We start from the raw sequence: 24611 nt of genomic DNA, 5'->3' as shown, positions 1-24611 counted from the left end.
AGCCAGGCGGGACAACCTTCCTTCCCTGTCTCCGCCCTTCCAGGTTGGTCCCAGCCCCCGCCGCCCAGGCGGGCTGGACCACACCCGCTTCCCTCCGGTGGCCTGGACGCCCCAGCCGCAGTTCGCGCGAGCGCTCTTCCTGGGGCGGGCACAGGCCTAGGGCGCATGCGCGCTGGTCGAAGGGCGCCTCCCTGTCCGGATCTCGCGAAGTTACGTTAGATTGGCCGCCGGTGACGGGTGGCCGGGCTGGGGGCGGGAGGGCTTCTGAGGTAGGAAGGGAGGTCCGCTCGGCCGGGCGCGCCGCCCCGGTGCTCTGTGGGATACTGGAAGTCTCGAGCGTCTCCTCCCGGTTCCCAGCCCTCCTCTGGCCCGCACTCATAGAAACAGTCACACACCCCCTGCCTTCCCTCTCTTCCCTCTCCGCCTCCCCCTTCCCTCCCCCTCGCGATAAGAAGACCCGGCGGCAGGAGAGGGGATGAAGATGGCGGACGCGAAGCAGAAGCGGAACGAGCAGCTGAAGCGCTGGATCGGCTCCGAGACGGACCTCGAGCCTCCCGTGGTGAAGCGCCAGAAGACCAAGGTGAAGTTCGACGATGGCGCCGTCTTCCTGGCTGCTTGCTCCAGCGGCGACACGGACGAGGTCCTCAAGCTGCTGCACCGCGGCGCCGACATCAATTACGCCAATGTGGACGGACTCACTGCCCTGCACCAGGTCTGTGCACCCCGCCGCTGGCTGTCCTGACCCTGCGGGTTCTCGTCGGCCTCCTGCCGGGGCCTTCTCTCCGCTCTCGGCCTCCGGAGGCTGGGGGCGGCGGGAGACTCCCTGCTGCTGCGGGGTGAGGGGGCGGCTTCCCGCGAGGGAGGGAGGGTGGGAGGGATAGAACTAGTGGAGGGAGGGCTTCTGGCGTGAGGCCCCCTTCAGACTAGTTGATGTTGGAGTTGGAAATTGGGTGATTTCCGGGGCAGAGGAAAAAGGGACTGTGGTCGGCTTGGGGCCCCAGGTCCATTTGTGGACGTGTGTCTGGGAGTTGGGGTCGAGACGGGGAGGGGTGTACTGGGCTTGTACCTGGGCCCGATGTCAATGATATACTTGCACGACGGGGGATGCTAAAGAAAACAACCGACGAGGGCATTAGGGACACTTGAGCAGATGGACGTCTTTGGCTTGTAGGTGGGCATTGGATTTGCTGTAGTTTTTAGGGCTTGATTACAAATGATGATGATAATAATAGTAATCAAGAGCCCTAAGCGGAGTGCCTGAGCGGACGATTTCCTGTTTTCTCCTTTATTATTGTTGGTCATTGGGGAGGGGGGAGACGGGGTGTAATTAGCTGATCTGCACCGGGTGAAAGGGAGGGGAGGGAGGTGCGTACGGTAAGGAAGGGTTCAAAAGGGCTTGCCCACTGCCGGACCCGAACGTACTAAAGTGTATTCTCCGAGAAGAGATCTGCCGCAGTGTCAGAGATCCTTGAGCCCCACGTCTTGGGGTGTGCACTGGGGTTTAGAAAGAGAGAAATAAACACGGGGCACTCTTTTCAGAGCCGACTACCAAGCTCTGATTTTCCTTTTGGGGGTGGAAAAATAAAAGAAAGCTGGTCAGAAACTTTTCTCAAAATGGATGCTTTGTGCATGTTAAAGTTTTATAGTAGTCTGATTGGGATCTCTCAATGTTAGCCAAATAAGGAGAAACTATTGGCAATCCAGAGATAATGTTGCTTTGCCTTTAACAGGCCAAAAGCAACACAACCACGTAGAGTTCTGCATAAAAAAACAATTTTTAAGTGATGGTAATAGGTGACAGGACATAGACTCTTTCCATTTTCTTACTGGGCAATTGGAATTAACCTAGAAAACGACTTTACAGCAATAACTTCCCCTTACGGTGAAAAGATTTGTAGACTATCTCAAAGTTGCCTTGGTTATGTATGGAAGATCATAGCTGTGTTTTATTTAATACTGTAACAAAAACTTGTTTGGGAGGTTGAAACTTAAGGCTTTGTATTTTATGCATATTGCCCCACTGCCTTTTTAAAAGAGGTGTGTGATGGCATTTTTCCTTTTGCTGCTTCCTGTTTGGTGAATGATGACCGTTTTAAGTTTTATTTAATTGAATTCTCATATCAAACTTGGCTTATAGCCTTTGTTTACAAAGTTGACTGGATGAATTGAAATGACTGACAAGTTGCAGGACAAATCTGGAATTCAGAGTGTGGAACTCAGTAAAAATATAGTGTGGTCTTGAGTTCTTTTTCTGTGTCATTAGAATCTCTAATGTATAGCATGGTTTTTATTTGGCTGAGGTTTATTTTAAAGCATAGCAAATTCTAGATTCTAAAAACATGGTGTTGGGAATGAAAGAAACTTTTGCCATTAAAAATGATAAAAATGTAGTTATGTAAGATGAAGAATCTTTAAGTATCTTTCAAGTGTAATTTGCATGTGTTAGTACGGAATTGATTCTGAAAGACATTTATTGTATGCTTGAGGTCAGGGTACAATTGGATAATGGTTTACATCAATATGTTTTATTAAAATTGTCAAATAGAAATTTAAAGTTATTATATTTGTGGAGGAACCCAATTGTATTTGCTTGGAGGAAGAGGAAATTTTCTAATACTTACGTTAATGTAATATTAATACTGGCTTAGGTAAGAAGAGAAAATACCCATTACAGACTTCTTAAGGGTTTTTTTCCCCCTCTCAATTTGGACATGTTGCAAGAATTATCAGACTTATCAATGTTTTCCTGATTAACTGAATTCAGTTGTTTGGCAACATGTAGGTGTAGTCTTTATTGGGTATTTTGTTTTAGCTGAGAAGCTTGTTAAGCAGAAATTTTGAAGTTTATGCATAATCATTTGCATAGTATCTTTTTGTAATTTTATCTGCACATTATGTCAGTGAAGCCAAAGTCTTTAAAATATCAAGCATTAAAATTTTTATCGTGTTTTCTCTACTCATTTCTCTTTTATCAACTCTTGTACTTTTTTCCCATTGTGACTGTGAGAACAAGGAGTTCGCTTTGGGCAAATTCAGAACAACAGTGCAAAGGTGATAAATACAACTTTTAAAAAAAAAAGAATCACAAGGAAATTTTAAGCTTTTAAGAAATACCTTGAATGGTGCTTTTTTTAAATACTTAAATTAAAAAACCTAAAATTGACCCATTGATATAATAGCCCTACAATAGTATTTTTTTTAATTTAACCTCTCAAAAGATGATATAATACCTAAAATGTTTTTGCTAGATTATCTATCGGTTAGTCTTTTGGAATATTTATGTTTTTGGTTTTAGTCAAGTGTCTTAAATTTCACTGTCAGGATAGTTTTAGAAACTTCACAATCCTTAAATAAACTTAATCTAATATTTAGCATCTTATATTTAAAAATTTGTTGGTTGAATGTCCTTTCTCATTGAAAGTTACAAAAGATACTGAATTTTCAGTTATTCTTTTTGTACAGAAGTATGTCATCCATATTGGAAAAAAGCAGTGTTTCGTGTCAAATTTCCTGTCTTGGTCTCTGGAATAGCCTCCCTCCCCCTGACTCCCAGAGCTAGAAAACAATACTAAATAGTACTGAAGTTAAAATAAACTTCTGATTTTCTAGAACTGAAGTCTAGAGTAGATTTTTATTTTTATTGGTGGGCATTAATCAGCTCTGATTTTATAGGTACCTAGTACAGTTTTCTACCTGTATATTTCAGTATACATTATAGATTTTAGGAGAGTAAAGAGTTTTCTATAAAATGCCTTACTGCTGAGTCCTACTGATACTTGCATAAAATGCAGGACTGAGATTTCTTCCAACAGTTTTGAGTTTAACCTTTGATTTTTACCTTAAAATTGTATCTACTTCCTCTGTGCCAGTAACTCCAGTTTTCACATTTCTGCAGAGCTCCAGTCCCTCATTTCCATTTTTCTAGTAATGAAGTATTGACTTAAAATGAAATATTACTCAATATATTGTGATTCTCTACTTAAAAATATATATTTAAGTAGTAATGTAGTAAATAGAGTTTCACCCCCTTTGTCATGGGATAGCAACTACTGTATTTGCATTTACCCTTGTGATTTCTTCAAAGAATTCTTATTCACACATGGATTTTCATAGCTGAAATAGTTTTATAATCTACTTTTATCACTTAACATTAGTTTATATATATATATATATATATGTATTTTTTTTTTCCATATCTTAAGACATTACCTGTATCCAGGTACCTGTTGTTAGACAGTTTTACATCAATGTCAGGAATTTCTTTGAATTCAGCCTGAAATAAAAGTTAAATCTTTCTTTACCAAGCCTACTCTTCTTATTAATGCCTCTGATTCTTTCAGTGATATCATTAATCTCTGGATCAGGCTTAAAATTCAGTTATTGTTTACTTATCTCTTTGTCTACATATATCCAATCAGTTCTTTTCCTTGCTACTCTACTCTCATTAACAACCTAGTTCATACCTTTATTTTATCCCTAGAGTATAATAATAGGTTAATTGCTTTATCTGCCTTCCCTGGCTCTCTGGTCCAATCCAGCATATTCATATTCATCAGGATAATTTTTTAACAGTATCATTTTGATTGTGTCATTTCTCTCCTTAAGCTCAAAGTGTTTCATCATTTAGCTTATAATTGATATATCGCTATTGTGTTCTACTTTCTTTTAATGCCTACTTATTTATTTTGGGAGGGCGGGGTGGGGAGAGAGAGAGGGAGACACAGAATCCAAAGCAGGCTCCAGGCTCTGAGCTGTCAGTACAGAGCCGGACACGGGGCTCGAACCTATGAACTGTGAGATGATGACTTGAGCTGAAGTCAGACAGACACTTAACCAACTGAGCCACCCAGACGTCCCATTTTTTTTACTCTTTACCTTTTTATTTCCATGCTTATGGAAATACTTTTTCTGCCACTAGAATATCTTCCCTTCCTTCTTTGCCATTCACAATCCTAGTTATTCTTCCGGGTTCAATGGAGTTGCCAGCCAGTAGGGATCTTTCTGTCCTTTGAATTTGTATAATACTATGGCACTCTTTTCTCTGGGGTGCTCATTATTCCTTATATTTTGCCTTTCTGCTGCTATTGAAACGCTTCTTGCTGAATAGTGTTTGTTTTTAAATTTGTCTTTCCTGATAGACTATAACGCCCCAATTTCCCATATTTTTGTATTTGCAGAGCCTGGCACATTGTAGATACTCACTAAAGATTTTTTTCATTTGTATCTTATACAAGATACAAAACTTGTATTATAAGTAGGAAGTTTTGTACTTATCCGTATATTGTAAGATAAATTTTTAAAACACTTCACATCCACTACTTACTGTTCTTACACATAGTAGAACTTACATGTTTATAAGACAAATGAAAATCTTTGTTGTGGATATTCTGTGCAGATTTTTTTAGTATCTTGAGCTTTAAAGAATTTCTTAATATTAACCTCCTTCCTAATAAAAAATCTTAAATCAGTTTAAATCTTGGTTAAGTGATAGAAAAATATTTAGTTGAGTCATTAATTGATTTGTCACCTTCTTTATAGGAGTCTGAACTAGGTCCTCCAGAAGAATACAAACTAGAATTAGATCCATATTCTGTACTATTATAATTTTAAAATGAAGTTCTCCTTTTACTTTTCAAAAGACAGACTTGCAGATAAGTTTAGTATTCAATCCTTTTGCTCTTAAAATACAAATTTTATCAACTTCTAAGGAAGTCATTTGAAGCTTCTTTGTAAAAATATGTGGTTCCCCTCTTGACAGTAAAAGGAGTACTTTTGTGCAGTCTTTTCTTAAGTGCTCAATCTTCTCAGCCAAGGCATTTTCACTGAATCGTAATCTGAAATGTAACTCTCTTTAAAAGTATTCTAATAGGGCTACTTAAAGTGTTTTCCAACCAAAAGGAAGAGAGATTGGAAGCAGCTGATACTGAGTCTCTTGTTAGAGAATAGTGTAATGGCTATATATGAGAAATCTGTTTAAAACTGCAGATAGAGTTTATTGTTTGTTTTTTGAGGTAGGGATGTTAAGATCTTAGAAGAATCTATTGAATCACTTATAAATATCTATTTTAAGGAATGTGTAGTATAAATTACTCTCTCTACATAATTTTCTTATTAGAAAGACTGTAACACTTTATGCTGATGGCTCTTAAAAGTTTTTATTGAAACCATCCTAAATCCATTAAAAGAAAAAAAAAAACCCACCTAAATAAACAAAACTTCTAACCCCAAACTGGCCCCTCATTTCCTGCAAATAAATGGACAACCCTAGCCATATATGGAGTGTGCGGGTTGGACACCAGTGCCCACATTGCTACTGTTACAATGTCTTCTCTGCCGTTGCTGCCTTTGTGCTTCCTGGCAACAGTTTTGTGGTCTGACTTTGAAGTGTCATAACCAAGACCCATCTTTCATGTGCTTCAGCTAGTGTGATTGCAAGCTGTGACTGAGCATTTTCTAGTACAGCCAGGTAGAAGCACGAGATGCAATAGAAGAAATTTGTTACCACATTTTACAAATGCTGTTCACATAGTAAAAGTACTTGCACTTAAAATTTTAAGTCTAAGGGCACCCGGCTGGCTCAGTCAGTGGACCATGCAACTCTTGATCTTAGAGTTGTAGGTTCAAGCCCTGTGCTGGGTATAGAGATTATTTAAAAATAAAATCTCTTAAAAAAAAAAAAAAAGTCTAGTTAGATGATTTTTTTAGAGATGAGTAGAAAGATGACTTTTTTTTTTAATGTTTATTCATTTTTGAGAGACCGAGACAGAGCATGAATGGGGGAGGGGCAGAGAGAGAGGGAGACACAGAATCTGAAGCAGGCTGTCGGCTCTGAGCTGTCAGCACAGAGCCTGATGGCGGGGCTGGAACTCATGAACCTCGAGATCATGGCCTGAGCTGAAGTCAGACGCTTAACCTACTGAGCCACCCAGGTGTCCCGAAAGATGACTTTTATGGGAGATAGTGGATATAGAAAAATATGTTACTGCTATAGCATTACTATATTACTTCTTGAGAGTTCCCGAAGTTGGTAGTTTCATTCCTTTCTGCCTGAAAAATACTGTTTTCACCCCTACTTTTTCTTTGAAAGTTTATGGGGTTCCACAATCATTTTGAAAAGATGGAGTATTGGCATTTTGGTAGACCTCTTTGAAAGGTTGAAGACCTCCAACAGTCTTTTGAGTTTATTCTGTGTTGGAATTGGATATATATTAGCCATGGCTTATCACAGTGTTTTATTAAGAAGTAGACTTGGCTGGTGAACATTTGGTGAGGACTTGTTATATGTGGAACCCTGTGGTACATGCTTTTACAACCAATATTTTATTTAATTCTCACAGCATCCCTTTTCACTTGCTCAAGATTACCAAGATAATAAACGACAGAGCTGGGAGGTCTATCTGATTCCAAAGCTCAAACTTACAACTATGCTAGGTATCTTATTTTTGTGTGTTTTTAATTTTCTTGATTTTTATTTATTTATTTTGTGAGAGAGAAATTCAGGGAGAGAACATGTGCATGCATCCGTGCACATGAGCAGGGGAGGGGCAGAGAGAGCGAGAGCGAAAGAGAATCCCAAGCAGACTCTGCACTATCGACACAGAGCCCAACATGGGGCTCAGTCTCACCAACTGTAAGATCACGACCTGAGCTGAAATCCAGAGTCTGACGCTTGACCAACTGAGCCACCCAGGTGCCCCATCTTTTAAATCTGAAGAAGAAAGTATTCTTAAATCTAGTCATTATGTTTGATGATTAGTAGTTACAGTTTTCTCTGTTAATCAGCAGAGAATTAAACACACACACATATATATATATAATGTGTTTATATAATATAATATATAAAATATATAAACAACACAACACATATATATAATTTTTTCTTCATGTACGTTTGCTGTAGCTGGGCAACACTTTTATGAGCTTTCTGTGGTAACTGAAATAGTAGTACTATATCTAAATTAATCTCAGGAGCAAGGGTTCCTGAGTGGCACGGTCAGTTAAGCGTTGGACTGTTGATTTCTGCTCAGGTTATGATCTCGAGGTTCATGAAATTGAACCCCATGTGGGGCTCTGTGTTGACAGCATGGAGCCTGCTTGGGATTCTCTCTCTGCCCCTCTCTCTCTCTCTCTCTCTCTCTGTCTCACACACATGTGCGCGCGCTCTGTCTCTCTATCTCAAAATAAATATTTTTTAAAAGACCTCAGAATCTGTCCTAAATTTTAGGAACTTCAAAGATTGTTTTTGACCGGCCTTTATGTACAGAATATTTTTTTTAATTAAAAAAAAATTTTTTTAATTTATTTTTGAAAGAGACAGAGAGAGACAGAGACAGAATCTGAAGCAGGCTGTAAGCTCTGAACTGTCAGAACAGAGCCTGATGTGGGGTTCAAACCCACAAGCTGTGAGATCATGAAGTCAGATGCCTAACTGACTGACACACCCAGGTGCCCCATATGTACAGAATATTTGATCAAGTGCTTTGGGAGGTTGCAAAGGAACTTGCAACAAAAACTCCTTTTTTTTTTGGACATAGAGTTTAGTCTTTAAACATCTTCATTTTCCTTTATCCTAATAATAATTAATGCTTTAGTCATTTTTATGTATGCATTTACAGTATACACCTTATATATATACACACATATTTAACTTCTAATGAAAAGAGATAAATTATAGGTAAACTCATATCCATATTAATTTAAAAAAGAAGAAAGAAAACAACCTTGAGCTTGTCACTACCATTTAATCTGCACTTTACTGCCTGATACAGTGATTATTGGTATTCATAATTAGGGCTTGAGATATTACATGAAATGCTAGTGAAATTACCTGAATTAACTTATGAATTAGTAAAACAAACGTTTTAATGTTAATCATGTTTGATTTAAAAAATTTTTTTTAACGTTTATTCATTTTTGAGAGACAGAGAGAAAGACACAGCATGAGCCAGGGAGGGGCAGAGAGAGAGGGAGACACAGAATCCAAAGCAGGCTCCAGGCTCTGAGCTGTCAGCACAGAGCCTGATGCAGGGCTCGAACTTACGAACCGTGAGATCATGACCTGAGCCTAAGTCGGGTGCTCAACTGACTGAGCCACCCAGGCGCCCCCCCCTTTTTTTTTAATTTTTTAAATGTTTATTTATTTTGACAGAGACAGAGCAGGAGTGGGGGAGGGGCAGAGAGAGAGGGAGACCCACAGTTCCAAGCAGGCTCCAGGCTGTCAGCACAGAGCCCGACGTGGGGCTCAAACCCGCGGGCTGCAAGATCATGACCTGAGCCAAAGTCGGACACTCAACCGACTGAGCCACCCAGGTACCCCAGTCATGTTTGATTTTAACTGGAAGTCTTTTATTAGTAAGAATATCCAAGTTATAAAAGTACTCAATTTTTAAATTCATTTTGTAAAACTTAGACAAATTATATTTCAGGTCTTAACTTAGAAATGGCAATAGAGGGGCGCCTGGGTGGCGCAGTCGGTTAAGCGTCCGACTTCAGCCAGGTCATGATCTTGCGGTCGGTGAGTTCGAGCCCCGCATCGGGCTCTGGCCTGATGGCTCAGAGCCTGGAGCCTGTTTCCGATTCTGTGTCTCCCTCTCTCTCTGCCCCTCGCCCGTTCATGCTCTGTCTCTCTCTGTCCCAAAAATAAATAAACATTGAAAAAAAAAATTAAAAAAAAAAAAAAAAAAGAAATGGCAATAGAATTTTTTTTCCTTGTTAATAAGTGAGAGCACCATTTGACATGTGATTTACTTGTCCATCCAATCACTGATTCCCAGAATTTTACATTTTATAGACTAATAAAATGTTTTCTTAAATTTTAGTGACTAAAAGAGGATAGCCTGATTTTTTTGTTAGGACGTTAAAAACAACTTGATCACCTTATACTATCATCATTTTCATAAAGAAAAAGCATATTTTAACAACAAAAAAGTATATAGTATTCAAATAAAAGACACTGGGGACTCATGTCAGTCCATAAAATTATTGCTGTGCTGACCACAGATGTTCTTGATAGTCTTTCATGCAAGTAGAGAGGGTAATTCAGATTTCATGACTCTATTCCGTATGTCCTCCTTCTAGCAGGATATGATATGATAGCATGCAGATGATGGCAGGCCACATCATCAGGGTATAAGTGCCTGGCCCCTGATTACCCAATGTGGAACAGAAAAGAATTTACCTAAAGAGATTCAGGAGATCAGTGAAAGTGATCCACCAATTCATATTTTAGGAACCACCAGCTTCATGTTTATATTTCCATAAGCTGTTGCACATGTAATCTTCCTCTGGAATATATTTTCCAGTTTTTTTTGTTAAAGCACAGCTCAAAGCACAGTGTGGATTTGCTTGACCACTGGGGTACACAGTGAGTCTCTACTGTTTAAACTCTAAGTTTGGCACCTCTACACTATCATCTTTTAGTATCTCTCTCCAGACAAAATAGGTGGATTCTTTCAAATAGAGACTTTGATTCATTTTTCTTTAAATCCCCTTTGGTATCTGAGTTTTCTTTTAGCAGGTGCATAGTGTTTATTGGTTAAAAAAAAAAAAATTGAACACACTCTAGACCAATTTTGTGAAGAGTAGAGTTCATAGAAACAGAACGATGATAGTTTGCATGGATAAATACAACAGAGCTAACAAACATTAAAAATGTTGTCGTAAAGGTGCTTATGCCAATAACTTACTTTTATAATGTTTCACATGCAAAGGGAGTCATTTTTACAGTCAAAATTTAACAGGATCTTAGACTTATTTTTGAAATGGAATATATTCCTTATTACCAACACAAGGAGAATTTTGCTCAGTTTATGCAACATACTTTAAAAATGAATTACTTCAAACAAGTTGTAGGTTGTGGGTTTAGAAAAGGAATCGCTAGCATACTGGCATTAGAAGCTAATTTATATTTTCAGATGATTTTTAATCGCAGCTTTTGTTTTCTGAATAACACTTTCACTGTGAATCTCCCCGTATGCCAGTATTTTCTGACCTTATTAGTATTTTGGTTGTTTATCTTTTCATTGTTAAGCTAACCATAAAAAGACAAACTTGAGCTCTGTGTTACTGCCCTAAGTGTGCTTGCTCCCAACTCAAATGCTCTTTCATGGGTGGAGACATTCCACATTGTCATGTGTTGTATAGGCATTTCTGAAATGACATTCAGTAGAAACCATGGAAAGAAATGAAGGCATTCCTCAGCTGTCACCTTTTTAGTAATCTGTTTAAATGCCTTATGTGCATTAAGTGTGAGGTATTCTGCATGGAGAGCTTCACTTAAAAAGCATTACTTTAGCTTATTAAGTCATATTTGAGCTGAAATTACACTTTTTTCTTTAACATGTTCTCTAACAAAAAAACAAGGTTGCAGAAAGTTTGTGTCATTTTCTTGAATATTTGCATAGTGCAAAGGAGAAATTTTGTGAGAATGTGAATTGACACCTTCTTAGAAGTTAACCATGTGGAAAAGTGTATTTTCCTGGATTAACTGTCAAAACACATACATGCACATACACGCATACCAATTACCTTAATGGGAAACATACTAAAGTATGTACGTTTCATTCAGTCTTATTTTAGATGGTCATAAATGTATTCAAATATTTATATTTTTGCTTGGAACATTTCTGGAACTCTTCCTCAGCTCCAGAATGTTCTTTTTTTTTTTTTTTTTTTTTAATGTTTATTTATATTTTGGGGGGGGGGCGCAGAGAGATGGAGACAGACTCCCAAGCAGACTCCAGGCTCCGAGCTGTGAGCTGTCAGCGCAGAGCCCAAGGTGACCTGAGCTGAAGTTGGACTGAACTGCCCAGGCACCCCGAGAATGTTCTTTTGAATATCTTTAGTATCGAGGATTTTTTTTTTTCTTTCAGGAGAGTTTTTAAATTTGAAACTGATAGTCATTTGGAGATCTGTCTGGTGAACATGGGTAATCATAGTTAATAAGTACTATCAGTGATTAGATGATATGTCCTAAAATGCTTATTTTTAATTGGAATTTATTTTTATTGGATTTTATTTAACTCTTATTATATGGGACTTGGGTATGCTTCAGAGTTTCTTTCTGATTAGCCTAGTGTACTCTTCGTGTTCTAGATTTTGCAAGAAATAAGTGAGTATTTTAGCTTGTGATTTGAACATAGTCTTTTTTGTTTATATTTCCGCAAAGATTTTGATGCTGCTACTGCCAGATTATAACACTGTATTTCATTAAGAGCTATTGTTTTTCTCAAAGGTATGTTAATTTGTACAGCTTTCCTTAAAAGATTAGGACAGATGACATGTTCAGTAATTTCCATATTTTTCCCGAGTACATGGAACAATCTGCATAAAAACTTTGTCTCATATTCAAGTTTTTTTTCATTACAAAATGTCTGTTGCTATTTAACTCTTTCAGCCATCATAAAATGCCTCTATGTTTCTGAGGATCTCAGCATTTTTACTTATCCTGTGATATATATGAAAAGCCTTAAATAATTATTAAGCCCTCAGTGTCTTCTATCTACTCGTGCTTTTTATTTTCCCCATCTCCTTTTTACTTTTCAACACAGCTTACTTTCAAGTGTGTTTACTGTTCTATATGTATTTTATCCCAAATAAACATTTTAGAATAATTATTTAAGTAATTAAAGCATCATGGAAAAACAAATACTGGGGCACCTGGCTGGCTCAGTTGGTAGAGCATGTCACACTTGATCTTATGGTTGGGAGTTCAAGCCCCATGTTGGATGTGGAGCCTATTTTAAGAAAACAAAAAAATACACAAAGAAATACTATCCATTTTCAGGCCTGGAGGTAACCCCATTTAAAACTTTAGTAAACTCTCCTTTATCTGTCTCTATCCAGTATATAATTTTCTTTTCTTTGTTTTTTTTAAAGGATTTGTTTAATGTTTTATTATTGAGAGACCGAGACAAAGCAGGCTCCAGGCTCTGAGCTGTCAGCACAGAGCCTGATGCGGGGCTTGAACTCACGAACTGTGAGATCCTGAGCTGAGCTGGAGTTGGATGCTCAATGGACAGAGCCACCCAGGCACCCCCCCAGTATATAATTTTCTATAAATGGGGTTACATTTAGTTTTCTGGTTTACAACTTGCTTTTTAAATTATATGTTTTTAAAAATTTTTCTATGTTAATGAATACTGGTACACATTTTCCTTTTTAATGGCTACATAGTACTCCAGTGTGTGTGTGTTTGTGTGTGTACACGTGTGCATGTGTACATCCCAAAATGTATTTTCCCAGTTGTCTAATGATGAATATTTTGTATATTTCCAATTTTTCATGATACGGTGGATATCATACTATGTACATCTTTGCTCAGGACAGTGTATTGTTAGGATTGTTTTTTAGAAATTTCACCTGAAATTTTATATGTTTTGCTCAAAATAACATACTGTTTAATGCTTCATTGTGCAAAGACATTTTCAGTAAAGTTTCTAGTATATCTAACATAGAAGACTAACCTTGAAAGTGCTCCTGACATACATCTGTTAAACATTCATAATGTGATAATGTCATCTTTCTTTTCTAAGTCACCCATAGGAAAATCTGTTTTATCTGTGTGTCAATAAAATTTGTGTATATGTTATTTAAAATGTTAAACAGTATTTGTATTTTACAGATACATGATGTTGATACTCATTTAAATTAGTGATTAACTCATTCATACAATAAATATATAAAGCATTATTGTCCATATGCCTGGCATTGTACAAATCTCTAAAAACAATGTTCCTTGCCTGAATGTAGTATATAATCTAGTGGGTGGCAGCATGAACAAATGATTACAATTTTAGTAAGTGTTAGAATAGAAATACAGGGTGGGATGAAAGTTTTTATTAGGAGAACTTAACCTAGAATATCGGGAAAGACGTCCCTGAGAAGGTTATGTATTGGTTATAGGTAACATGTCTTGAGCCTTTTATGATTCTACTCCCTTCTTGTTTGTCTTCTGAATATCCCTGTTCAGTGTCCCTTTTTTATCTGTTCCTTTCTTAAAGAAGAATGTTCCAAGGTTCTCATGTTTCTCTCTTTTTTCATTTCCATATCACTCATTCCTATTTCAGTTTTTCTCTTTATATGATCTGTTTTTCCTTTTGAATGTAATCCACATTTTTTGACGATATATCAGTCTTCCATTTACTAAACTGAAATCTGAAGGCCATCTTTTCTCCTTTACTTCCCACATACAATTAATATCTCCCATTACATGCACACCTGAAAGAAAAATGTTCCCAAATCCATACTAGCTTTTATACATTCACTTAACAGAATCAAAGGCCTGTTCTGTACCATATGCTATTAAATGCTGGGGGCGGGGGGAGGGTTCATTTGTCTTTTTAATTTTTTTTTAATATTTATTCATTTTTGAGAGAGGAGAGACAGAGCATGAGTGGCAGTGGGGAGGGGGGGAGAGGGCAGAGAGAGAGGGAGACAGACAATCTGAAGCAGGCTCCAGGCTCTCACCTGTCAGCACAGAGCCTGACGCAGGGCTCAAACCCATGGACTGTGAGATTGTGACTTGAGTGGAAGTCAGACACCTAACTGACTGAGCCACCCAGGTGCCCTGGGGGGATTTCATTTTTAAGCAAAACAGATATCAGCACTACCCTCTTGGAGTTTACAGAAGGAAATTACTTAGCCATCAGGGAAATGCACATCAAAAGGGTATTTCACACCTACTAGAATGGCTAGAATAAAAATACCAGATGATATCAAGTATTGACTAAAGTTTGGAGAAATTAGAACCCTCTATACCTTTGATGGTAATATGAAATGGTGCAGCCACTGTCAGAACAGTCTGGCAGTTCCTCAAAAGACTAAACATAGAGTTAACCATATAACCCAGGAATTATATTCCTAGGTATATGTCCAAGAGAATTGAAAACAGATGTCCACATAAAAATGTGTATATTAATGCATATAGCAGCGTTATTCATAAAAGCCAAAAGTGGGAACAACACAAATGTCAATCAGTTGAAAGGATAAATAAAATGTCCTATATTATGTTACTGGAATTAGTGGAATATTATGTGGCAATATAAATAGTACTAATACTTGATATAATATAGGTGAATCTCAGTGACATTATACTAAGTAAAGGTAGCCAGTCACAAAGGACCACATATTACATGATTCCATTTATATGAAATGTTTAGAGTAGGCAAATATATAGAGACAGAAGATAGATTCATGGTTGCCAAAGGCTAGAGTTGAGGGGAAAAGGGGAGTGACTGCTAAGGTGTATAGCATTTTTTAGGATGATAAAAATGTTCTAAAGTTGATTCTGGTGATGGTTACACAACTCTGAATATCCTAAAATTCTTTTGATTTTACACTTGGTTTCTCTTTTGGACAACTAGGTGAGTGAATGTGCTTTGCACAGTATACATTCATTCAGGAAATAACTGTGTGCTTACTGTATAGGTCAGGTGCAGAGTGTATTTGAATGATATTGGGGAAGACTAGCAATGAATAACAAATCATAATGAAGTGTGAAATGTATGTTTAAAGGATATACCAGATCTTGAGCTAACACAGAGGAGGGGTGGTTTAACTATAAATAATAAATCAGAATCTTGTTGGGAGGTTTTCTTTTTTGTTTGTTTGTTTTGGACTTAGCCTTTTTTCTTTTATCTCCCTAGTTCTCTGGAAGTGTGAATACCACACAGACAACAATTTATGAGGCTTTAGAAAAACCAGAGGATAAGGATTCATGGTTAGATATTTAGGGTTTTGGTGAACTATCTAAAAATACATGCAAAATTTCGTGTTTATTTTTCTGTGCCTTTCAAGTTCAGAAGAATTCATTAAGAACTTCTAAGTAAAGCCAAATTTACTTTGATGACATTGTAGGGGAGGGCAGCATATGTGTTTTTAGAGGTCTCAGGGAGGGGTGGAATACAAAACTGTTAGAGAGGAATAAACTAGTAGTAGTAACAAAGTTTTTTATTACCTGAGATAACGCATTGTGAAAACAAGGTCATAGGTTAAAATGAAAGATGAGAGTACTTTTTTTTCAGAGCATATTGGATTTTGCTCAGAGTGGTACAATGAAAGATTCAACAATCTCTAACTTTGCTCAGTTTCTAAATTTACCAAGTGTTTCTTTCCAGGGAAAATAAAGATGAAATATGTTATAAAGAAGAAACTTATAACCTGATATATTTATTCTTTTATTTTTTATTCAAGTATAATTAACATACAGTGCTATACTGGTTTCAGGTGTATAATACAATGATTCAGCAATTCTGTATATCTCTCAGTGCTCATCAAGATTTAATTCCCTTTACCTGTTTCACCCATCTCTCTACCCACCTCCCCTCTGGCAAACACCAATTTATTCTTTGTAAGAGTCTGATTTTTTCCCCCTTTGTTCATTTGTTTCTTAAATTCCACATGTGAGTGAATTCATGTGGTATTTGTCTATTTCTGATTGACTTATTTCACTTAGCAATATACCCTTTAGGTCCATCTATGTTGTTGCAAATGTCAAGGTGTCATTCTTTTTTATGGCTCAGTAATATCCTTCTGTGTGTGTGTGTGTGTGTGTGTGTGTGTGTGTACATACCACATCTTAATCCATTCATCTATCAGTGGGCACTTGTGTTGCTTCCATATCTTGATTACTGCAAATAATGCTACAGTAGCAATTGCACAAAAAGGTTTGTGTGGGTTATTTTGACCTTGAGGAAGCATCTTTAGACTTGTTTCAGCTTACACTAAACAGAAAATGGTTATTATATATTAAACTTTAACATAAAATTAACATGGCATCTTTTTCCCCTTTCAACCCACCCTTGACATTTAAAGCCAATCCGAGACAGGGGGTGGGAGGTACATGTGTTTGTGTATAAAATGGACTGATGGTAAATAAATTGTTCTCTTTCAAAGAATATTTAAGTATGAAAAAGTTTCTAGACAGTATATATGTTATGATTCCATTTAGGGGGGAAAGTTTGCATAGAAAAATATCTAAGGTGAGGTGCCTATGTGGCTCAGTCAGTTAAACATCCAAGTCTTGATTTCGGCTCAGGCCATGATCTCATGGTGAGTGGGACTGAGCCCCACACCAAGCTCTGCACTGACAGTGTGGAGCCTGCTTGGGATTCTCTCTCCCCCCCCCCCCCCTCTGCCCCTCCCCAGCGCGCGCGCGTGTGTGTGCGCGCGCATGTGCGTGCATGTGTGCATGCACGTGCCTTCAAAATAAATAAACTTGAAAAAAAGAAAATCTGGGGAAATTATCCCAACTGTTAACAGTGGTTATCTCTGGGAGGGAAATATAATAGATTTCAAATTTTGTCATTTTTTAATCTTTTTTTAATGTTTATTAATTTTTTTTTTTTTTTTTTTTTTTGAGAGAGAGAGAGACGGAGCAGGAGAAGGGCAGAGAGAGAGGGAGACATAGAATCTGAAGCAGGCTCCAGGCTCTGAGCTGTCAGTCAGCACAGAGCCTGATGCAGGTCTCGAACCCATCAACCGCGAGATCATGACCTGAGCCAAAGTCGGACACTCCCCTGACTGAGCCACTCAGGTGCCCCATATTTTTGAATCTTTTAAAGCAAGCAGAAAAAATGATGGAGATGTATCTGAATTGGAGAAAAATGTTTAAAAAACTATTTCTAGTTATGTATTAAGGATCAAATATAGAGATATTGACATAACTTAAGAATTGTAGTTTGCTAGTCTTTGGCCACTAAGGAAGCTGGTGTGGATGGTTAACTGTTTATTTCTGCATTTATGCCTGCCTTTTCTCTTAACCTTTTTATTTATAAAGGAAAGACTCATTGGCAATGTGATGGACACCTGGGGAGAGAGTTTTTAAAATAAGTAAGAAAATTTTTTTTTTTTTAAATTTTTTTTTTCAACGTTTATTTATTTTTGGGACAGAGAGAGACAGAGCATGAACGGGCGAGGGGCAGAGAGAGAGGGAGACACAGAATCGGAAACAGGCTCCAGGCTCTGAGCCATCAGCCCAGAGCCCGACGCGGGGCTCGAACTCACGGACCGCGAGATCGTGACCTGGCTGAAGTCGGACGCTTAACCGACTGCGCCACCCAGGCGCCCCAAAAAATAAGTAAGAAAATTAATCAGGGGGTTAGTTAAATGTATTTTGAAGCTTTTGGCAAGTGGACTACAGAAAATTCAGAGAAGAGATAAGCATAACTCCCAGAAAGGCAGATAGTTTTTGAGTAATAAAGGGATTTAAAAAAATAAAAATTAGATTTTAGAATTTTAAACAATTCCAGTGAGAGAAATGTAGAGAAAAGATCTGGAAAAGCAATCTATACAGTGAACTGTTTTGCCCTGTTTTATATGAATATTAAGAGCATTTAATGGTAAATATGTTTTAAGAATGAATTGAATATTGGCCTCAGATCTCTGAGCATAGAATCAAGAATGTTAAGCCCCAAATTACCTGAGTTTTTTGAAAATATTTTTGAAGACCGTGAAAAGAGGTCTTTAAAAATTGTTTTGTTATTGAAGTATAGTTGACATACAATGTTATATTAATTTCCGATGCACAACATAGTGATATGACAGTTGTGTGTATTACACAATGCTCACCACATGAGTGCAGTTACCATCTGTCATCATACATTGTTATAATAATACTATTGACTACATTCCCTGCGCTGTACAAAAAGAGGACCATTAAGAGTTGTAACCTGGAGCAAGAATAGGAATAACTAACTGATGGCATGACATTTAAGTCGCATGTCCATTTGTTTAGAATGGTCTTCTTGGGGCGCCTGGGCGGCGCAGTTGGTTAAGCGTCCGACTTCAGCCAGGTCACGATCTCACGGTCTGTGAGTTCGAGCCCCGCGTCAGGCTCTGGGCTGATGGCTCGGAGCCTGGAGCCTGTTTCTGATTCTGTGTCTCCCTCTCTCTCTGCCCCTCCCCCATTCATGCTCTGTCTCTGTCTGTCCCAAAAATAAATAAAAACGTTGAAAAAAAATTAAAAAAAAAAAAAAAAGAATGGTCTTCTTATCTGGCAAAATTCTGATATCCATCATTAAACAGATAGTTTTAGAAGAGATTGTGTTGATCCCTAGATGCCAGATTGAGTTTTCTGAAAACTAAGTTATGTTGATTTTTTATCCTTACTTCCTTTTTTGACAAGGTTGGTAAATTTAAATAAGGGAAATGTTGCAAACCACGTATAGCTTGATTTTTTTTTTTTTTAATTTTTTTTTTCAATGTTTTTTATTTATTTTTGGGACAGAGCGAGACAGAGCATGAACGGGGGAGGGGCAGAGAGAGGGAGACACAGAATCGGAAACAGGCTCCAGGCTCTGGGCCATCAGCCCAGAGCCTGACGCGGGGCTCGAACCCACGGACTGTGAGATCGTGACCTGGCTGAAGTCGGACGCTTAACCGACTGCGCCACCCAGGCGCCCCTAGCTTGATTTTTTAGTAAACCACTTGGAGAGGCTCTTGTTAAATCTTTGTGGTTAATGTGACAAAAAACTGGCATGAATATTAGGATTAGATGGATTAACCGCTAGATGAACCATATATGCAAGTCAGCCTAGTGATTAATCAATCACTCAGTGCCAACCCAGCGGGAAGACTAAAGTAGTGAGTGGTCCTTATATTCTTAACTAATCTTGACCCTAGCGTATTCAACATTTTTAGTAGATAAAACTACAGGAGTTGAGACAGAGCTTCCAAAAAAAAAAAAAAAAAAACCCATAAAATAGTTTGTTTTAAACAATAAGATGAGGGGCGCCTGGGTGACTCAGTCACTTGAGCATCCAACTTCGGCTCAGGTCATGATCTCACAGCTCGTGAGTTCGAGCCCTGCATCGGGCTCTGTGCTGACAGCTCGGAGCCTGGAGCCTACTTTGGCTTCTGTGTCTCCCTCTCTCTCTGCCCCCAATCCACTCGCATTTTGTCTCTGTCTCTCTCAAAAATAAATAAACATTAAAAGAAATTAAAAAAAAATAATAAGATGAAAAGATACTGGTTATTGTAAAATATTTGTAATAATATATTGATGAGTATTTGTTGGTAGAGAGCATCTTTGACAAACGTGAAAAAGAAGGCTACCGAAAAGTAGCCTAGTGGCTACAGCAACTCTAGTGTCTGACACCAGTGTAATAATTTTAAAACACACTAATTCAGTATGAAGCCAAATTAGTGTTTACCTAGATTTAAAAAAAAAAAAAAATCTGTTCTCTATGCTATGGGATCACATCTACAGAACTGTGTGTAGTTTTGAGATTTGTCTACTGTTTCAGCAGATCTTCCCAATTACAGACTTCTTTTGATTACCCACCAGGAGAAAGCTTTGGGTAGCAAAGTTCTACAGAGAAAAACAAACCTATGTTCCAATCCTTTTAATAGAATTGTTAACAAATTTATACATAATTACACATACATACTTGAGGTTCTTCATATGCCATAAGACACTCACCCCCGGAACCATGAGCAACGCTATTTTCTTTCGAGCCCGGTGAAAAAAAGGAAGGAGCTAATTTTCAAAGGCATATACCTACTTATGGTATTAGACCAACCACTAGTAGGAAAATGGTAGAAGGACTTCTTGCACTGTGAGATTATGGATACATATCATGGAATCTGGGCTTCTGGGATGAATTACAACGAGCAACTATATGCAACCCAGAAAGTACTCTAAACTTTTCATCATTGTTTCTAACAGACCAGTTTATTCTCTTTTATAGCAAACTAGATTTCTTGTTTTCCTGTTTCAAAAGGCAAAATAACAACACCAATTATTTCAGAGTTTATATTCTGGTTTAGACATCTAGAGAGAGATCTTTATTTAGATCTTGATATTTTAATCTCCTTCTGGCTTCTAGTTCCAGATTCCCAGGAAAGGAACCAATTGATCCACCTTAGGTTATTCATATGTCATCTTAGGTCATCAACAGTGGCTGGTGAGGCTAGGCCCCTCTGAACAAGTATACCTACCTACTCTTAATTGTGATTCTGATTGCAGTGCATTTTGAGGAGATGAAGAAGACATAAAACAAGAATTAATAAGCAATTTCAGAAAGATGCAAATATTGGTATAAATACACAATCTGTAAAAACCAAAAGGATAAAAAAATGTTAAATCTTAAGTCAGCAGTTCTCAAACTTTTTGGTTTCAGGGCCCCCTTTATACTCTTAAAACTTAAAGGCACACTAAACCAGTGATTATAAGTGAAACTGGGGAAATGTGAATAACATAGATCCATTATATCAATGTCAGTATCCTGGTTTATTATGCTGTAGGTTTGCAGAATTTTCCTATTGAGAGAAACTGGGCACAGGAATATCTCTATTACTTCTTACAACTGCATGTGAATCTATAATCTACAACTGTCTCAAAAAATTATGTTTTAAATTTTTGTCTTATTTTAATGTGAAATAATATTGAGGAACCTAAAGAGTGACTAAACTAACGTCTGCGTAGGAGGAGGATTCATTTAATGGTTATGGAAAATAGGTTAGGATACAGCAGCTGGGAAACCATTTCAGTTGTTGAGTTCAGAGATGAAAATATTCCTTATGGTCACCCTTTGATTTTATTTGATATTGTTAAGTTTCCTGTTTACTGAAAAAGAAATGTTTGGGGAATCAGCATTTTAAATTTTAATCTTTAGAATTCTGTGTTTAAGTTACAGGGTGATTTGTATTAGAAGTTCTAAGAGTTAGGAATTGATTGGTACTTTTTTTCTGCTTCCCCTTTTCAAGTCAGTAATATCAACTTTCTTAGCCACTAGCTACATTCTCTGTTTTTAATAGAGTTCATATACTTAACATTATATTGACAAATATAATTTCAATAATTTGAACTGTTAGTATTTATCTTTGTACTATGACTATTTTTGATTTGTGTTCTAGTACTGTATTCTAATTTGTTCAGAAGTGAAATTCTTTGTATAATAAACTAGATTGAAAGAATTTAGTTTTTGTGGAGCTCTTAGAAGATCAGAAAAAAAATTTAAGAACAGACTAATTCATGGAGATTATGTTTTGAAATATACTTTTAAGGTCCATTTTAATTAAATTTCATAGTTATTCTATTCCATTCTGTTCCATTTAGGTCTGTCAGACTAACTCACATAAGCCCTTTTCTTACCCAGAAAACTCTTCTTTACTCCTAACCAATTAATACTTGTCAGTTTATAAAATGATTCTTCCTCTTTTTATTGTGAAAACAATATGACATTAAAGAGAGGCTATAGTTAGGGTATGGAACTTTTAGTTTATAACAGGTTCTTATAAGAAGTGTGGGAATTAATATCTCTGCATCTCCAGAAGACACTATTTCATTGGAATAGTAAATAAACATATAATAGTGTTTAATTATATAACATGTTATCTTAAGCAGCTAGTTTTCTCATGACAGCCATATGAGGTATTTTTATTCTTACTCTTCCATTTATACCAGTGAAGAAAACAAGGTGTAACAGTTTTAACTGCAAAGTCACAACAATGTTTATAAATTTTAGAGCTGGGATTTGAACCTGGACAGTGTGAGTCGACACGTTATGTTATAGTGCTTCTGTACTACTTGAATCCCCGGATTCCATCCATATGATATCCCCAGGAATCCCTAGGACTAAATATAGGACAATAGTCCAGAACAGATCCAGTAGGTCAATTATCTCCTGAAGCTGTATCATGGTGTGTTCCAAGAAACTTTCTAGATACAGCCAGAGAAATCAAGGTTTAGCTTTTTCCAGCTAACATGTTCTGTTGTCCCAGGGCTCACTGTTTATGATGGTACTATTGAACAAGAAATTTAGGATCCCGTTTGGTATGGTTAATTTCTATATTATCAGCCCTTGGGTCTAAATACCTTTACCTGAAAAATATTAACTGAACATATAATGGCTAAAGTACAACACAGAACTAGCAGGTGACGGGTCTTATGTTAGTATCTTAGGTTTCCATTAAGTTCTTTAAAATGTCCTTTTGTTGGGAAATACTAGTAAAAGCTTATAAAATGCTTGTTTCGTTTTCAATTTACGTATATGGGATCATATACCTGCTTTTCTGCTAGCTTCTGCTCTTGTGTTAAGTCATTTTTTCCATTACTAAAAGCTTGTTTGTTTTTATTGGCTAATCTGATTCCAAGTTTAGAACTTCTGCGTTTTACAGGACTGTGGATGATAGATAAAAAACAAAAAGACTACAAGAAAAGCACTTCCTAGTTTCAGCAGAAAATTCAAAGGCATCTCTTTTTTTGTTTGTTGTTTTTTCTATTAACTGCTCTCTTCTATTTTGGAATAAAAGTAAAACTAGAGCCTGGTTCAGGTATGGTAGTTATCAGTATGCTCTTTGAAGATCTGAAATAATTAAATACAATGCTTTGGATCATCCCGCTATTTGAAATAGAATTGAATTTTCAGCAGAGAGTCTACTCTTTAATTACTCTGTGAGATACTATAAAATGTAACATTGATTAAAGAAAGCTTTATATAGGAGAAATGAATTATGAGTCTGTATCCTAACTAAACCTTTCCAGTCCCAGAGACCCATCTATGTGAAGAACTCTTTCAGAAATTTACTGTGGCAAGCAATCTGATTGCTCCTTAGGCTAATAATGAAGATCACTCCATTTAAAATACTGTGAATCCGTACTGACTTACACACCATAAGTATAGCAGTCGTCACAATTTTTTAAAAAATAGATGTATTTTTAGGTATTTAAGCCCGCCATTAAATGAAAGTAGACATTAGTAGAATGAACTTTAATCATTAAAAAAAAATTTTTTTTAATGTTTATTTATTTTGAGAAAGAGCAGATGGGCAGGGGCAGAGAGAGAGAGAGAGAGAGAGAAACAGAGAATTCAAAGCAGGCTCTGCACTGTCAGCACAGAGCCCACATGGGCTTGAACTCACAAACCATAAAATCATGACCTGAGCCAAAATCAAGAATTAGATGCGTAACTGACTGAGCCACCCAGACATCCCAACTTTCATCTTCTTTTGAAGGTACTTGCTTTGGTTACCAGTTTCTTATTTTCATCCCCTCCAAAGGAAATTCTCTACACTTTACGTTTTTTGTTTTATTTTTCTGTAGCTTTTTTTTTTTTTTTTTTTAACTTGATGATCTTTTTCTTAATATAAGCCAAATTTTCTTTGGGCACTCATTTTTTTTCCCCCTCAATTTTTTTTTTAATTAAATTTTTTTTTAACATTTATTATTGAAAGAGAGAGAGCGTGAGCAGGGGAGGGGCAAAGGGAGAGGGAGACTCAGAATCTGAAGCAGGCTCCAGGCTCTGAGCTGTCAGCACAGAGCCTGACGCGGGGCTCTAACTCACAAACCGTGAGATCATGACCTGAGCCGAAGTTGGAGGCTTAACCAACTGAGCCACCCAGGCTCCCCTTTCCCCTCAATTTTGAAGGTAATTCTGGAGTTGAGTTTTATGTTCTTAGTTGTCTGTGAAAGCCAGAGTATGTTTATTGTAAATTAAAAATATGGGCAGATGAGTTCTAGTAGAACTAGGGAAAGCATGTGGATTGTCTTAATAATCTAGGGTAATCAGGAAGTTTATCAAAAGACTTTTATTTTTGAGGGAGGGACAGGGAGAGAGAGAGAGAGAGAGAGAGAGAGAGAGAGAGAGAGAGAGAGAGAATCGCAAGCAGCC

The 24611-nt window shown here is 37.4% G+C and overlaps 1 protein-coding gene across 7 annotated transcripts in view; it reads left to right on the top strand.

The window, feature by feature from the left end:
* The first annotated feature begins 253 nt into the window (after positions 1-253).
* The window catches only part of PPP1R12A (protein phosphatase 1 regulatory subunit 12A), a 163560-nt gene continuing 139202 nt past the window's right edge, over positions 254-24611 (top strand). For 4 of the 7 annotated variants that reach the window (XM_047064942.1, XM_047064940.1, XM_047064941.1 and 1 more), the window contains exon 1: positions 255-712. In XM_047064942.1, the coding sequence (XP_046920898.1) occupies positions 476-712 (237 nt within the window). In that variant the 5' untranslated portion in view covers positions 255-475. Of the gene's footprint in view, positions 713-24611 lie in introns of all 7 variants that reach the window. The other 3 variants (XR_006959687.1, XM_047064944.1, XM_047064943.1) reach the window with 1 other exon arrangement.

This window comes from Lynx rufus, unplaced genomic scaffold, assembly GCF_022079265.1.
Source record: "Lynx rufus isolate CCGP_SWC_20201006 ecotype Redwood Valley unplaced genomic scaffold, mLynRuf1.p SCAF_7, whole genome shotgun sequence".
Lineage (NCBI taxonomy): Eukaryota > Metazoa > Chordata > Mammalia > Carnivora > Felidae > Lynx > Lynx rufus.
This window is presented reverse-complemented; position numbering and strand designations above follow the sequence as displayed.